We start from the raw sequence: 18,131 nt of genomic DNA, 5'->3' as shown, positions 1-18,131 counted from the left end.
GACACACCCCCGGGGACCATCTGTCAACAAGGACACACTCTGAGGGACTCTGTTATACAAGGACACACTCCGAGGAACTCCGTGTGTATAAGGACACACACCCAGGGATGCCCTATATACAATTCACACTCCTGGGGATCCCCTGTCTCTGAAGTCACTTTCGTGGGGACCCATGTATAGAAGGACACACTCCCGGGGACCCCCTGTATAGAAGGACACACTCCCGGGGACCCCCTGTATACAAGGGCACACTCCCGGGGACCCCCTATATATACAAGGACACACTCCCGGGGACCCCCTATATATAAGGGCACACTCTGAGGGACCCCGTTACACAAGGACACACTCCCAGGGACCCCCTGTATACAAGGACACACCCCAGGGGCCCCCTGTATACAAGGACACATTTGTCAGGGATCCTCTGTATACAAAGAAACACTCCCAGTGACCCCCTGTATACAAGTACACACTCCTGGAGACTGCCTGTATACAAGGACACACTCCCGGGGACCCCCTGTATACAAGGACACACTCCCGGGGACCCCCTATATACAAGGACACACTTCCAGGGACCCCTTATATACAAGGACACACTCCCGGGGACCATCTGTCAACAAGGACACACTCTGAGGGACCCCGTTATACAAGGACACACTCCCAGGGACCCTCTGTATACAAGGACACACCCCAGGGGCCCCCTGTATACAAGGATACGCTCCTGGGGACCTCCTGTGTACAAGGACACACTCCCAGGGACCTCCTGTATACAAGGACACACTTCCAGGGATCTCCTGTATACAAGGACACACTTCCAGGGACACCTGTATATAAGGACACACTCCCGGGGACCCCCTGTATACAAGGACACACTCCCGGGCACCCCTGTATACAAGGACGCTCCAGGGGATGTCTGTATACAAGGACACACCCCTGGGGACATTTGCTTCTGCTACGGAGTGAGTGTGGGAGCCATTGCCGCAATCTGCTCCATTCCAAAGACCGGGTTTGAGTAAGCCAGACTGTATTGTTGGAGTGGGAGTTGAGGGTAGGACATGAGTGGCGTGGGTAGAGAGGAGATGAGGGGTGCGAGGAGGTACAGGAAATGCGTGGAAATACATAAACGATTAAAATGTTTTCAGACTTGCCTCAAATCCTGGACGGCCTGTATTTCCAGGTGGTCCTGCTATTCCTGGCTCACCCTGTAACAGTGAGAGGAGTGACTATGATTAAATAGACCTAGTACAACAACAACTTTTATTTTTATAGCGCCTTTAACGTAGTAAAACGTCCCAAGGAGCTTCACAGCGGTGTTATAAGACAAAACAGATAAATTTGACACCGAGCCACGTAAGAAGAAATTACGGCAGATGACCAAAAGCTTTGTTAAAGAGGTAGGTCTTAAGGAACATCTTAAAGGAGGAAAGAGAGGTAAAGAGGTTTAGGGAGGGAGTTCCAGAGCTTGGGGTCCAGGCAGCTGAAGGCACGGCCACCGATGGTTGAGCAGTTATAATGAGGGATGCTCAAGAAGGCAGAATTTGAGGAAAACAGACATCTTGTCAGGTTGTGAGGCTGAAAGAGATTACAGAACTCGGGAGGGGCAAGGCCATAGAGGGATTGGTTAACAAGGATAAGAATTTTGAAATCGAAGCATTGCTTAACCGGGAGCCAAATTAGATAGGTGAGTACAGGGCTGATGGGTGATCGTGACTCGGTGCGAGTTAGGACACGGGCTGCCGAGTTTTGGATGACCTCAAGAGTACATAGTGTAGAATGTGGGAGGCCAGCCAGGTGTGCATTGGAGTAGTCAAGTCTAGCGGTAACAAAGCCATGGATGAGGGTTTCAGCAGCAGAAAAGCTGAGGCAGGGGCAGAGGCGGGCAATGTTACAGAGGTGGAAATAGACGGTTTTAGTTATGCCATGATATGTGGCCGGAAGCTCATTTCAGGGTCAAATTGGTTGCGAACAGTCTTGTTTAGCCTTAGATAAATGCTAGGGAGAGGAATGGAGTCAGTGGCTAGGGGACGCAGTTTGTGGCAGGGACCAAAGACAATGGCTTCGGTCTTCCCAATATTTAAATGGAGAACATTTCTGCTCATCCAGAACTGGATATCGGACAAGTAGTCCGACACTTTACAGACCGTGGAGGGGTCGAGAGAAGTGGTGGAGAGGTAGAGCTGGGTATCGTCAGCATACGTGTGGAAACTGACTTTCGGATGATATTGCCAAGGGGCAACATGTAGATGAGAAATAGGAGAGGGCCAAGGATAGATCTTTTGGGGATACCAGAGATAAAGATGCGGGAGTGGGAAGAGAAGCCATTGCAGGAAATTATCTGGCTACGATTCGATAGTTAAGAATGGAACCAGACAAGTGCAGTCCCACCCAGCTGGACAATGGAGGAAGATGGAGTGGTCAACCTTTCAAAGGCTGCAGACAGATCCAAGGGGATGAGGAGGGATAGTTTACCTTTGTCACAGTCACAAAGGATGTCATTTGTGACTTTTATGAGAGCCGTTTCGGTACTGTGGCAGGGGCGGAAACCAGATTGATGGGATTCAAACAGTTCCGGGAAAGATGGTCACGGATTTGGGAGGCGACAACACGTTCAAGGACTTGGGAGAGGAAAGGGAGGTTGGAGATGGGGCGGTAGCTAGCAAGCGCAGTGGGGTCAAGGGTGGTTTTTCAGGAGAGGGGTGATGAAGGATTTGAAGGAGAGGGGGAAGGAGAAAGAACCGTTAGCAATGTTGGCTAACATGGGAAACAAAAAAGGAAGTTGGGTGGCCAGCAGTTCAGTGGGAATAGGGTCACGGGAGCAGTAAGTGGGTCTCATGGATAAGATGAGTTCGGAGAGGCCAAGGGGGAGATCTGAGAGAAACTGGAGGAAGATGCGAGTTTAGAGCTAGGGCAGGGGGGAAACCTCAGAGGAAGTTTGGCCCGGTGGGCTAGGGAAGTGAACTCGCAGAGGGAACTGATTGGAAGGTTTTAATCTTTGAGACAAAGTCCATGAGTTCCTCACACGTGTTGTTGAAGGTGAGAGTGTTGGACACAGGTGAGCAAGGTTTAAGAAGATGGTTAGCAGTAGAGAATAGTAGCCGTGCGTTATCTTTGCATTCCAGAATGATCCTGGAATAGTGAGCAGCTTTTGCAGACAAGAGTAGGACCTGATAACGTTTTGTGTGTTTGAGCCAGATCTGATGGTGAATGGCTAAACAAGTTGGCCGCCACATCTGTTCAGGTCTGCGCCCCTTGGATTGAGGGAGGGGGGGTGACCAGGGGAACAGCCAGGGAGAGAGAGAGTAATGGTTTTAATAGGGACTAGGGGATCAAAGGTGGTGGTGAGGGTGTGGTTGAGAGGATTAATGGCTGCAGAAATGTCATGGTGAAAGGAGGGCCAAAGGCTGGACAGTTTAGAGTTGATAAGTGCAGTTGTAAGAATGTTTGGGACGGAATTCCTCACCGGCGCCATGCCCTGAAATCTCCCTCGGGAGCCGGCGCCTCACAACTTGAGTCTCCTCCAGGAAATCCCCTCCGTGCCTTTCAGTTCTGCGCGAAGGGGATTCCAGTACGGGCTGCTTTTGCACACTCTCCACCTTGCCATCCTCGTCTGCTGTCCGGACACGCCATGGCGCACCATCTTGCCGTCTGGAGGAGGCGGAGGCCCCCAATGGCGTGCTCTCTATGCGGGAGTCCTCCCTTTATTTATTGGGGACTTGGCCTGGAGGGTGTTGCACGGAGCAGTCCCGTGCAATAAGTTTTTAAGTTGGTTCATGGGCTCCCAGGCTGCCTGCGGTCTGGAGGAGTCCGTGTTCCATGTTTATGTAGAGTGTGCGATGTTGCAGCCCCTATTCCATTATTTGAAGGGGCTGCTCCTCAAATTCTGGTTGCACGTCAGTCCCACACTCCTGATTTTTGGGCACCCTGTGCAGAGGGGAGTGGGCAGGTCAGAAGGCCTCCTCATAGGACTGCTCCTGGGCATGGCCAAGGTGGCCATCAAACGGTCTAGACAGCGGGCGGTCGAGGGGGTCATTCAGCCCGACTGCCTGCCTCTCTTCTGCGGTTACATCCGAGCCAGGGTGTCCCTGGAGATGGAGCATGCAGTGTCCACCAGTACGCTCGCGGCCTTCCGCGAGAGCTGGGCGCCGGAGGGACTGGAGTGCATCATCACCCCCGGCAACCAAATTTTAATTTGATCCAGTTGACTGTCCAAAGTTTAAATTGTTTAATTATGTCGGTTTTTGTGCCCCCTTTTTAAGCAGGGGGCACTTGATTTACAGGTGCAACTTAAAATAGTTGTAAGAGAGTTTGGAGAGTTTTTTCCAGGGGCAGATGCAGAAGGAAGTAAGTTTAGATTGCGGAAGGGCGATGTGGGTGGAGAACGATACAAGGAAATGATCAGAGATGGCCTTATCTGTAATTGACACAATGGGAATAGTGAGGCCACGAGAGATGGCAAGGTCAAGGGGTGGCCGTGAATATGGGTTGAGGAATTCACATGGAGGGAGAGATTAAGGGAGGACAGGAGTGTACTGAACTCAGAGGAGAGAAAGATGGTGAATTGAGATGGAGGTTGAAGTCACCGAGGATGAGAACTCGCTCCGTGCAGAGGCTGAAGGAGGAAAGCAGTGCGGATATATCCGTGATGGTGGGCGGTAGAGAACGAGAATTTTAAATGAGGGGTGAGAGGGGTGGAAAAAACAGTACTGTACAAACTGTACACATGGCATCAACACAAGGGTGGAGGCATGCACTGTGTGAAGCACACACTCACTGACACACACACTGACACACACATACAAACACTGACACACGCACTGCCACACATACACACACTCACTGACAGACACTGCCACACACACACAAACACACACAAACACTGACACACACATTGCCACACACACACACACAAACACTGACACACACAACACAAACACTGACACACACACTACCACACACACACTGGCACACAGAGACAAAAACTGCCACACACACACTGACACACATACACACAGACACAAACACTGACACATACACACGCACATACACAGACACACACACACACTGCCACACACAGACACATACACACGCACATACACAGACACACACACGCACATACACAGACACACACACACACACACTGACACACAAACAAACACTGACACACAAACACTGACATACACACACACTGACACTAACACACACACAAACACTGACACACACACACACAAACACTGATACACACACACACACACAAACACTGACACAAACACACACAAACACTGACACACACAAACTGCCTTATTAAAAGAGGGATATACTTGCATTGGAGGCAGTTCAGAGAAGGTTCATGAGGTTGATTCTTACGATGAAAGGGTTGTCTTATGAAGAAAGGTTGAGCCTATACTCATTGGAGTTTAGAAGAATGAGAGGTGATCTTATTGAAACGTACAAGATTCTGAGGGGTAGATGTAGAGAGGATGCTTCCTCTCATGGGAGAATCTAGAACTGGGGGCATAGTCTCAGAATAAGGGGTCGCCCATTTAAAACAGAAATGAGGAGGAATTTCTTCTCTCAGAGGGTCATGAACTTTTGGAATTCTCTGTCCCAGAGCTGTGGAGGTTGGGTCATTAAATATATTTAAGGTGGAGATAGACAGATTTTTGAACGATGAGGGAGTCAAGAGTTATGGGGAGCGGGAGTGGGGGGGGGGGGGGCGGGGGGGAATGGAGTTGAGGCCAAGATCAGATCAGCCATGATCTCACTGAATGGCGAAGCAGGCTCGAGGGGCCAAATGGCCCACTCCTGCTCCTATTTCTTATGTTCTGCCACACACACACTGATACATACACACACCAGCACATGCACGCACACTGCCACACACACACACACACACACACACACTCTGACGCACACATACACTGCCACATAGTATAGTATTAGGCAGTCCCTCATATCAAGGATGACCTGCTTCCACACCAACAAGGGATGAGTTTGAACTACATATTGAAGGGTGGAAGATGCCTGTGCACGGATTCTTTTAACGTGGGGTGGCCGTTGCACATTAGCCACCACACAGGCTTGACAGAGCTAGGTCTTGGTCCAGTGGCATGGGTTAACCAGGACGACCGGAGACCAGCTCTGCTGCACGGACCTAGTGTGCGCACATGCTCCTGCTGTCCAAAGATCGCAGTGTGGGCTGGCCCGTGCTGCCCCTGGGCCCTCGCCTCTCCTGGGAACTGATCACGACGCTCTGGGCCCCGATCTGTCACACATCCACTTGTGGGAAGGGATTCACTCACTCTTCCAGCCTGCTGACACACCAGCGAGTTCACACTGGGGAAAGACCGTTCACCTCCTCAGTGTGTGGGAAAGGAGTCACTCAGTACCGAACCTGCTGAGACAGCAGCGAGTTCACAAGTGATTGCAGGGGTTGGATTCTGTTGTTACTGTTGCTGTTATTCACATCCTGACTGAATCGTGTTCATTCTGTTCGTTGGTGTTTGTTTCCGCTGATGTTAATAACCCTTCAACTAGGCTGGAGTTTAATATTTTGATATTTCAAATAACAGCGTGTCGATATTTGATGTTTCTATGATAAGAGACTAATTGATGTCCTGTTACTGACTGCTCTATTTTTGATCGGGGTGGAGGAGCAGTGAGAATCGGGGCCCAGCCACTGCCACACACACATGCTGACACACAGACATACACACAGTTGCACCCTCACATATACAAATACATAACTGTCACACTACTGTGTCCAGGCACAAGCACATGTGTGGATACCACTGTCCTTGGACATATACGCACGCACCAAGATGGACAGGGCCCACACACATATACCTACTCTCTGTCCAGGTTGCCCTGGGAGTCCGTGTTTTCCTTTAAATCCCTGTTGAAGGAAAGAAGTTAGTTAGTGTATTTCTCACCTTTAAGCAATTACACAAACTCTTCCCCCGAAACACCTCATAAGAACATAGAAATAGGAACAGGAGTAGGCCATACGGCCCCTCGAGTCTGCTCCGCCATTCAATACGATCATGGCTGATCCGATCATGGACTTCGGTCCACTTCCCCACCTGCTCCCCATAACCTCTTATTCCCTTATCGTTTAAGAAACTGTCTATTTTAGTCTTAAATTTATTCAATGTCCCAGCTTCTCTGAGGCAGCGAATCCCACAGATTTACAACCCTCAGAGAAGAAATTTCTCCTCATCTCAAGTTTTAAATGGGTGGCCCCTTATTCTAAGATTATGCCCTCTAGTTCTAGTCTCCCCCATCAGTGGAAACATCCTATCTGCATCCACCTTGTCAAGTCCCCTCATAATCTTATATGTTTTGATAAGATCACCTCTCATTCTTCTGAATTCCAATGAGTCGAGGCCCAACCTACTCAATCTTTCCTCATAAGTCAACCCCTTCATCCCTGGAATCAACCTAGTGAACCTTCTCTGAACTGCCTTCAAAGCAAGTATGTCCTTTCGTAAATATGGAAACCGAAACTGCACGCAGTATTCCAGGTGTGGCATCACCAATATCCTGTATAACTGTAGCAGGACTTCCCTGCTTTTATACTCCATCCCCTTTGCAATAAAGGCCAAGATACCATTGGCCTTCCTGATCACTTGCTGTACCTGCATACTAACCTTTTGTGTTTCATGCACAAGTACCCCCAGGTCCCACTGAATTGCAATGGTTTGCAATCTTTCTCCATTTAAATAATAACCTGCTCTTTGATTTTTTTCTGCCAAGGTCCATGACCTCACACTTTCCAACATTATATTCCATCTGCCAATTTTTTGCCCACTCACTTAGCTCACTCATTTAATCCCCTTCCATAACAAAACTCTACCATCTCAGTTTTGAAAACACAAATTATTTGCCAGCATCCACAGCCTTTGGGGGAGAGAGCTCCAGATTTTCGTGACCCTTTGTGTCAAGCCGTGCTTCCTTACATCACCCCTGAATGGCCTGGCTCTAATTCCTTGTTCTGGATTCTCCCACCAGAGGAAATAGATTCTCCATATCCACCCTATCAAAGCCTTTAATCATTTTAAACACCTCGATCAGATCACCCTTCAATCCTCTAATTTCAAGGGAATACAAACCAAGTTTATGCAACTTGTGCTCAGTTCCGGTATCATCCTAGGTGGGTAATAATTTAAAAAATGGATTTCCATGATACGAAACAAAGTGCAGGAAAGTTCCCGTGTGCCTGGCTGGACAGTACAATTACTTACGTGTGGACCCCTGGGCCCCGGAGGTCCAAGAGGGCCAAGCTCACCCTGCAAAAGAAAACAATGGCCATCAGTGTTCCTGCCCTGACTGAGAAGACCACAAAGCATTGGAGGTGAGGTAATGTCCTACCCGAAGGCCTGGCTTCCCATCCTTCCCATCTAGGCCGTCAATTCCAGAAGGGCCCTGCAAAAAGAAAACTGAGCATCAGAAGTGGGCTGGAGCTACGCAGGAATGGACCAATTCAAGTAGGATCACCCGTCCTGTTAGGCCCCATCGTCTTATTGTCCAGTCGAGACACCACTCCAGTTATAGGAGCACCATGTTCATTAGTAAATACTTCAACAAACCATTTTTTTTATGTTTGCCAATTATTGTAACATCATGAAGTTGTGAAACCATCATTGTGTTGGGTGCATGTGGTGTTATAACTGGTACAGACTGGAACTGTTGTTTATACAGACTGGCACTGGGATTAGTATCTGGTAAAGACAAGGGAGGGGGAAAGTGCGTAGCACCCCGTTTGGGGGGCACTAACAGCCATGCGGCAGGATTTCCTGCAGCAGACGCAGAAGTCCCGCTTCGTGACCAATAAATGATGCTATGGGTCGGATGTTGGCCTTTAGCACTGGGCCCTTGGTTCAAATTGAGCGTATACTGATTACATAGGATATACGGCACAGAAACAGGCCATTCGGCCCAACCAGTCCATGCTAGCATTTATGCTCCACTCGAAATTCGGGATACCGCCTCGAGAGCAAGTGGAGTGCTAAATATCATGCTCCACATGCTCTGTGAGGCACGAGCGAGACAGAAGGAATCAGTGAGGGGCACAGCATTATGCGGTGGGGCGCACAGTACTGCCGCGTAGAGAGGGCCCTCCCCTTCATTAAAGTGGTGGGTATAGCTGTCAACGCTGCGGGTCCCTACCTCAGCACGGACCCCGCGATCCAACATGCAGCAGGCCCCGGCTGGTAATTCGGACAATTTTTTTAAAATCGCCTCCTCCCCAATAAATTTCACACCGCGAGCAGCCTACAGCCCCCTGAAGCTGACCCTGGCATTGCCTGGCGCAGCTTCAGGGAGTGCTCCCGAATTTTTCACCAGGGTAAAAATGGGTTGCTGCGCATGGTGATGACGTTGTCATTGTCAGCGCTACCGGTTACCGCCGCCACTCAACCACCGCGGAAATCATTAACGGTGCTGCGCCCAGGCGAAAAGTTAGTAACGGGAGGTTCAAATGGCCCGAGTTTCTCCCCCTAGACCTGTTATTTATACGGACAGGTACAGTCTTGGGCTAGTCTTACAGAGATGGGCTGCAAAGTGTTTAAGGTTTAAGTGATGCTATGGGTCGGATGTTGGCCTTTAGCACTGGACCCTTGGTTCAAATTGAGCGCAGACTGATTACATAGGATATACGGCACAGAAACAGGCCATTCAGCCCAACCAGTCCATGCTGGCATTTATGCTCCACTCGAGCCTCCTCCTGTTTTTCCTCATCGAAATCTATCCGCATTACTCTCTATTCCCTTCTCCCTCATATGCTTGCCTAGCCTCCCTTTAAATGCATCGATACTATTGGCTTCAACCACTCCCTGCAGCAGTGAGTTCCCGATTCTCACACCTCTTTGGATAAAGAAGTTTCTTCTGAATTCCCTATTGGATTTCTTGGTGACTATCTTATATTGATAGTCTTTAATTATGCTCTTCCCCACAAGTGGAAACATTCTCTCTGTATCCACTCTATAAAAACCTTTCATAAGTTTAAAACCACTATTAGGTCACCCCTCAGCCTTCTTTTTTCGAGAAGAGACCCAGCCTGTTCATCCTTTCTTGAAATGTATACCCCCGCATTTCTGGTATCATCCTTGCAAATATTCTCTGCGCAATCTCCAGTGCCTCTAGATTATTTTTATAATATGGTGACCAGAACTGTACGCAGTACTCTAAGTGTGGTCTAACCAAGGTTCGATACTGGTTTAGCATAACTTCCCTACTTTTCAATTCTATAACTCCAGAAATAAACCCTAGTGCTTGGTTTGCTTTTTTATGGCCTTGCTAACCTGTGTCACAAATTATAGTGATTTGTGTATTTGTATTCGGAGATCCCTTTGTTCCTCTACTCCACCTGGATTCGCACCCTCCAAATAATAAGTGACCTCCCTATTCTTCCTACCAAAATGTAATACCTCACATTTATCTGTGTTAAACTTCATTTGCCAACTATATGCCCATTCTGCAAGTTTGTTGCAGTCCTCCTCAGTATTGACTATTGCTCCCAATTTGGTGTCATCCGCAAATGTAAAAATTGTGTTTTTGATTCCAAAGTCTAAATCGTTAATATAAATTGTGAACAACATTGGTCCCACCACTGATCCTTGTGGAACAACACTACTCACCTTCTGTCACTTAGCTACCTTTTACCCCTACTCTCTGCTTTCTGTCTTAAACCAGCTAGCTACCCATTCTGTTACTTGTCCCCTGACTCCACATTCTCTGACTTTGTTCATCAGTCTATTATGGGGTATCTTATCTAAGGTCTTTTGAAAATCTAGATAAATGTCATCTACTGTATTACCATTGTCTACTCTCTCTGGTACCTCTTCCAAAAATTCAATGAGATTGGTCAAGCAATAATCTCCCTTATGAAATCCATGCTGACTATTCATTATTATATTTTTGGTTTCTAGATGTTCTTCTATTTTCTCTTTCACAGGAATTCCATTCTTTTTCCTACCACCAATGTTAAACTGACTGGTCTATAATTCCCTGGACATGTTCAATCCCCCTTCTTAAATATAGGTATTACTTTAGCTATGCACCAGTCTTCTGGCACTACATCTTTTTCTAACCAATTATTAAATATGTGTAGTGATGCCTTTGCTATCTCTTCCCAAGCTTCTTTTAAAATGCGTGGATGCAATCCATCCAGAACAGGGGTTTTATTGTCTTTGAGTTTGATTAGTTTATTTAATGTATCCCCTCTTTTTATTTTAAATATACTTATCTCACTACTGATCTCACCATTCAATGTCAAGTCCACCTGTTCTAACTCCCTGGTATATACTGAAGCAAAATAATTATTTAATATTTCTGCCATCTCTCTATCATTACCTGTCTATCCCTTAATGACTCTATTCCCAAACTTGCTTTTTTATTGATATGCCTGTAAAATATTTTACTATTTTGTTTTATGTTCCTTGATAATTTAATTTAATAGTTCTTCTTTGCCTTCCTAATTTTTTTTTTACTTCTCTCCTAATCTTTTCGTATTCTCCCTTATCATGCATTCCCCTGCTGTTTATGTACTTAATGTGTGTCTCTTTCCTTACCCTCAATTGTTACCTTATGGCTTTTATGCATCCACGGAGTCTCATTAGTGTTTAGTTTGTTCTTTCCTTTTAGAAGAATATATTGTTCCTGCACTTTATTGAACACTGTTTTCAATGTTTCCCACTGCTGTTCTACATCGTTTTTTGCCAATGTTGTTGCCATTTTATTTTCTCAAATTCTTTTCTCAGCCCCTCAAAATCAGCTCTTCTCCAATCTATTACCCTGGTTTTCATCATACTTATGTTCTTCTCAATTATCATCTTAAAGCATATTATATTATGCTCACTATTGCATAGATGTTCCCCTACTATTACTTATTTTATCTGCTCTGGTTCATTCCCCATTACTAGATCCAATAGCGAATCCTCCCTTGTTGGGCTTTTTTCCATATTGGGTTCGAAAGGTACTCCATTCCCTTATCCCCTTTACCTACCTCTTCTGGCCAATTAATATCAGGATAGTTGAAATTTCTTATGATTATTATTTTATTTTTTTTACTAATTTCCCTAATTTGTCTGCATATTTCTTCCTCCACCTCCCTTCCACGATTAGGTGGTCTGTAGACTACACCTATTAGTGTGATTGATCCTTTATTATCTTTTATCTCTATCCATATGGATTCTATTTTTGTCTTGTTGATAGCTGCGTCACTTTTTTCAACTGCCATTTTGTTATCCCTAATAAGTACACCTACTCCACCTTCCCTTTTTCCCTTTCTATCCTTTCAAAATAGGTTATACCCTGCAATGTTGTAGGATCCAGTTGTCGTGGTCCATATAGGGACCAATGACATAGGTTCTGCTGAGGGAGTTTGAGGAGGTCGGGTGTAAATTAATAAGCAGAACCTCAAGGGTAATAATCTCTGGATTACTACCTGAGTCACGCACAAATTGGCATAGGGTCAAGCAGATCAGAGAGTTAAATGCAGGGCTCAAAGTCTGGGGTGGGAGGAAGAGGTTTCATTTCATAGGGCACTGGCACCAGTACTGGGGAAAGAGGGAGCTGTTCCGTTGGGACTAGCGTACAGGTGAATCGAATAACTAGGGCTGTAGATAGGGCTTTAAACTAAAAAATAGCAGAGTGGGGGCGAGGGATCAGGTGAGAGTAAATTTAGACATCTAAAAAGAAAGGTCAATGCAATACAGCAGTGTAGCGATTTGGGTAAAAATAAGCAGAGTGTGACAGGAAGAACAGAGAATTTAATGGTAGCAGTGCAGCAGAGAATAAGGTCAAAGCAGGGAATAATCGTAAAAAAAAATGTAATGCTCTTTATCTGAATGCACGGAGCATTCGTAATAAGATAGATGAACTACTGACACAAATAGAGATAATAGCCATTACAGAGATGTGGTTGCAAGGTGACCAAGGTTGGGAATTAAATGTTCCAGGGTACTTGATGTTTCGAAATGACAGGCAGTATGGTAAAGGAGGGGGAGTAGCCCTGATAATAAAGGATGACATAAGGACGGTAGAGAGAAAGGATCTTGGCTCAGAAGATCAGAAAGTAGAATCACAATGGGTGGAAATAAGGAATAACAAGGGGCAGAAAACACTGGTAGGAGTAGTATATAGGTCGACCAGTAGCTATACCATTGGAATATTAATCAAGAATTGGTAGGAGCCTGTAACAAAGGCAATGCAATAATCGTGGGGGGGCTTTAATCTTCATATAGACTGGACAAATCAAATTGGTAAACGTAGTCTGGAGAACAAGTTCATGGAATACATTCAGAACAGTTTCTGAGAACAATACATCATGGAACCAGCCAGAGAACAGGCTATTTTAGATCTTGTATTGTGTAATGAGACAGGGTTAATTAGCAATCTCATAGTAAAGGATCCTCTGGGGCAGAGTGATCATAATACGATAGAATTTCACATTATGTCTGATAAGTGACTTGCCCAAGTCCGAAACTAGAGTCTTAAACTTAAATGAAGCCAATTACACAGGAATGAAGGGCAAGTTGGCTATGGTAGATTGGAAAATAGATTACAAGGTATGACAATAGATAAGCAGTGGCTGTCATTTAAAGAAATATTTCATAATTCTCAACAAAAATACATTCCATTGAGAAACAACATTTCTTCAGGAAAAGTGGCTAACTAAAGAAGTTAAGGATAGCATTAGATTGAAAGCAGAAGCTTATAATGTTGTGAAGAATAGTAATAAGCCTGAAGATTGGGAGAGTTTCAGCAAAGGGTGACCAAAAATTGATAAAAAGGGGACTATGAGAGAAAACTAGCAAGAAATATAATAACAGATTGTAATGAGCTTCTACAAGTATGTAAAAAGGAAGAGAATAGTAAAAGTAAACATTGGTCCCTGAAAGACTGAGACAGGAGGAATTATTATGGGGAATAAGGAAATGGTAGAAATGTTAAACAAATATTTTGTATCTGTCTTCACAGTAGAAGATGCAAAAAGCATACCTGAAATGGTGGGGAATCAAGGGCTTGAAATTGGTGAAGGCCAAGGCCCACCCAAAGGACCGCCGAGAGACTGGGCGGAACTTTGTCAGGAAGATTCCTCTAAAAGAGGTGGCGGTACCGCCCGGCGACAAAATAACGGTTTACGCTGTCAATCTGGGCGGCAGCAGGCAGGAGCTCTCAATCTCGGCAGCAAATGCGTTTGCTGCCCAAGTGCCGCCGAGGATGGAACACCTGAAAATAAAAACCATTACCAAGGAAAAATACACAGGAACACCTTCAGGGGCCTATCCAGGTAAGACGCTGTAAAAAAAACAATTATTTTTAAAGATGTTCACTAACCTTTTTTTGCAGGTCTTTGTCCTTACCGTCGGGGTTAGACCTGCCTCCATGCAGCGGTTCTCCCCCCTGCTGCCGCCGACTGCCGCCTGCACCAATCTGGCAGCTCGGCGGGCAGGAAGCCACTTACACTACTTGGCTGCCAGCAGACGGTTCCCAGCGGTACTCCACTCCTGCTGCCTGCAGCCCAAGTGGAAACTCGCACAGAGGAGAGACCAGACGCAGAACTCGGCAGCAGTGGGCGGTAAGGCCACCAATTTCGGGACCCAAGGGTCTAATGAGGATGAGGAACTTAATGTAATTAATATAAGTAGAGACAAAGTACTAGTGAAACTAATGGGGCTAAAAGCCGACAAATCCCCTGGACCTAGGGGATCCTAGGGTTCTGCAAGAGGTGGCTGCAGAAATAGTGGATGTATTGGTTTTGATCTTTCAAAATTCACTAGATTCTAGAATGGTCCCAGCGGATTGGAAGGTAGCAAATGTAACACTGCTGTTCAAGAAAGGAGGGAGAGAGAAAACAGGAAACTACAGGCCAGTTAGTCTGACATCAGTCATCGGGAAAATGCTGGAATCCATGTTAGGGAAGTGGTATCAGAGCATTTAGATAAGGCAGAGTCAACATGGTTTTATGAAAGGGAAATCATGTTTGCCAAATTTATTAGAGTTTTTTGAGGATGTAACTAGCAGGGTAGATAAAGGGGATCCAGTGGATGTAGTATATTTGGATTTCCAAAAGGCATTCAATAAGGTACCACATAAAAGGTTATTACACTGGATAAGGGCTCATGGGATTGGAGGTGATGTATTAGCATGGATAGAGAATTGGTTAAAGGACAGAAAACAGAGAGTAGGGACAAATTAGTCTTTTTCAGGTTGACAAGCTATAACTAGTGTGGTGCCGCAAGGATCAGTGCTGGGCCCTCAGCTATTTACAATCTATATTACTGACCTAGATGAAGGGACCGAGTGTAATGTATCCAGGTTTGCTGACGATAAAAAAGTAGGTGGGACAGTAAGCTGTGAGGAGTGAGACTGTTTCCTGACTCAGCATGTTAATGAAGTAACTAGGGAAAAATCATACATTGGATCTGGTGTTTAGTAGTGAGCCTGACCTCGTATCAGGCGTCCATGTAGGGGAACATCTGGGCAACAGTGATCACAACATTATACGGTTCCAATTGGCTAGTAAAACTAAAGATACTGAGAACTGCAACTCATACCAGATTTCAGAAGGGCAAACTTCTCCAAAATGGCAGATAATTTGGAACAGGTAAATTGGCTAATCCTCCTCGGTGGCGATGTGACTGATGTTGAATATAAATGGAAAGTTTTTAAGAATCAGATTAAAAATGTGGTAAACAAACATGTACCCAAAATCAAAAGAAGGAAAAGTGGTAAGAAAAGGTAAGGTGGCTGACTGGGTATGAACAAAGACAAATAAGATGTAAACGGAAATGTTTCTATCAATTAAAGACATTTAACACTCAAATAAATAGGGTTGAATGCAAAGAACTAAAGAGAACTAAGGCTGCTATTAGATCAACCAAAAGACTAAAGGAAAAAAGGATTGTAGACAACTATGGCAGTAATGGGAAAAGCTTTTTTAGTTATGTGAAGAGTCAGAGAACTATCAAAGACTGTATTGGGCCACTGAAGAGTGTTCAAGGACAGGTTACAAAGGACTCAGAGTATGGCGGAAATATTAAATGAATACTTTGCATTAGTCTTCACCCTTGATGATGATGCCCAAATATTAGAATTTAATAATACTAGTTTTACTACTAATAACATTAACATAGATAAGAACATTGTTTTAGAAAGAATTAAGAACTTAAAAATAGATAGAGCAGCAGGGCCGGATGATATCCACCCGAGGGTCCTCCGGAAGATGGGACATGTGCTGTGCGAGCCCCTGGCCTGTATTTTAAATAGCTCACTGCCCGCTGGAATGGTTCCTACAGATTGGAAGGAAGCTAATGTAGTCCCCATTTTTTAAAAAGGTGACAAGGCAGACCAGGGTAACTATATCCCATCAGTTTAACATCAGCAATAGGCAAGATGCGACACCCAAATTGGCTTCATAAAAAAGAGGTCATGTCTCACAAATCTAATTATATTTTTTGAAGAAATTACAAAGTTGGTGGATGAGGGAAACCCCGTAGACATTGACTACTTAGATTTCCAAAAAGCTTTTGAAAGGTTCCGCACAAGAGGCTTCTCTATAAGATCGGAGCCTCTGGTATTAGTGGAAATATATTGAGCTAGATACAGAACTGGCTGGCAGGACGCAGGCAAAGAGTAGTTATAGATGGATTTGGATCTGTTTGGAGATCGGTCACCAGTAGTATCCCGCAGGGATCAGTATTGGGACCGTTGCTTTTTACTATTTTTATTAATGGTCTGGATTCAGGGGTTGGGGGCACAATTTGCAAATTTGCAGATGATACTAAGCTCTGCGCAAGTGCTAGAACTGTAGAAGAGGCTCTTCTAATTCAGGCAAATCTTAATGTGTTGCAAGACTGGGCTCATGACTGGAAAATTATGTATAACTTAGATAAATGCAGTGTTAAGCATGTGGGCAGGGCAAATGCTCAACATTCATACACCCTCCAGGGAAAGGCATTAAAGATAGTGGAGACAGAAAGAGATTTGGGCATTCTAGTGCATACATCCTTAAAGGTACACGAGTAATGCAGCAATAGTAAAGCAAATAGGGTGTCGGAGTGTATCCATATGATAATTGAGCATAAGACGAGGCGTACTGTTTTCTCCTTGAACAAGACCTTAGTCAGGCGGCAGTTGGAATATTGTGTCCAGTTTTGGTCTCCTCACATGGTGGGTGATATTGAGGCTCTGGAAAGGCTGCAGAAGAGGGCCACGAGACTAATTCCAAGCCTAAAGCATCTTAGCTATCAAAATAAGTTAAAAGAGTTGGGACTCTTTACCTTAGAGCGGTGTAGTCTTAGGGGGGATCTGAGTGAGGTTTATAAGATAATAAAGGGAATAGATAGTGTTTCAGCTGATCGTTTATTTCAATTAAATAGGTTAGGCAGGACCAGGGGGCACACATTTAAGTTGTATAAGGCTAGATCTAGGTTAGATGTCAGGAGGTGGTTCTTTTCCCAGAGAATAGTGGACCTCTGGAACAAACTGCCCTCTCATGTGGTGGAGGCAGACTCACTGAACTCCCTCAAGCAGAAGCTGGATTTATTTCTGGCTACGGCGGAGATTAACTTACAGAAGGTAGATACTGCAGGGAATTTAATGGTCAGAGTGATCTCCTGCACTAGTTTCGATCACCTAGATGGGTCAAGGAGGAATTTACCTGATTTTTCCCCCAAATTAGCCTGGGTTTTTTATCTGTTTTTTTGCCTCTCCCAGGAGCTCACATAGTTTCAGGTGGGGTGGAAGGTATAAGTTATGATACACAAGATGTCAGGATTGTGTGGGACAGGCTCGATGGACCAGATGTTATTTACCTGTCCATCATTGTTTGTATGTTTGTAGGAGAACACAAAACTTCTGCAAAGGGATATAGACAGACGAAGTAAGTGGGCAGTAAGGTGGCAGATGAAATATAATGTGGGGAAATGTGAGGTTATTCACTTTGGTAGAAAGAATAGAAAAACAGAATATTTTTCAAATGGTGAGAAACTTTTAAATGTTGGTGTTGAGAGAGATTTGGGTGTCCTTGTGCAAGAAACACAGAAAGCGAGCATGCAGGTACAGCAAGCAATAAGGAAGGCAAATGGCACGTTATTCTTTATTGCAAAGGGGTTGGAGTATAAGAGTAAGGA

General features: G+C 45.1%; 1 protein-coding gene across 15 annotated transcripts in view; it reads right to left on the bottom strand.

Moving 5' to 3' along the window:
- Positions 1 to 18,131, bottom strand: part of col16a1 (collagen, type XVI, alpha 1) — a 618,256-nt gene that overhangs the window by 56,742 nt on the left and 543,383 nt on the right. For all 15 annotated transcript variants that reach the window (XM_070899262.1, XM_070899261.1, XM_070899260.1 and 12 more), the window contains 4 exons: positions 8,365 to 8,418; positions 8,238 to 8,282; positions 6,845 to 6,889; positions 1,146 to 1,199 (listed from right to left, as the gene is read on the bottom strand). In XM_070899262.1, coding sequence (XP_070755363.1) covers positions 1,146 to 1,199; positions 6,845 to 6,889; positions 8,238 to 8,282; positions 8,365 to 8,418 — 198 coding nt within the window. The remainder of the gene's footprint in view (positions 1 to 1,145; positions 1,200 to 6,844; positions 6,890 to 8,237; positions 8,283 to 8,364; positions 8,419 to 18,131) is intronic.

The sequence above is a fragment of the Pristiophorus japonicus genome, chromosome 14, assembly GCF_044704955.1.
Source record: "Pristiophorus japonicus isolate sPriJap1 chromosome 14, sPriJap1.hap1, whole genome shotgun sequence".
NCBI lineage: Eukaryota > Metazoa > Chordata > Chondrichthyes > Pristiophoridae > Pristiophorus > Pristiophorus japonicus.
Note: the sequence above shows the minus strand (reverse complement) of the source record. Positions and strands in the feature narration are given on the sequence as shown.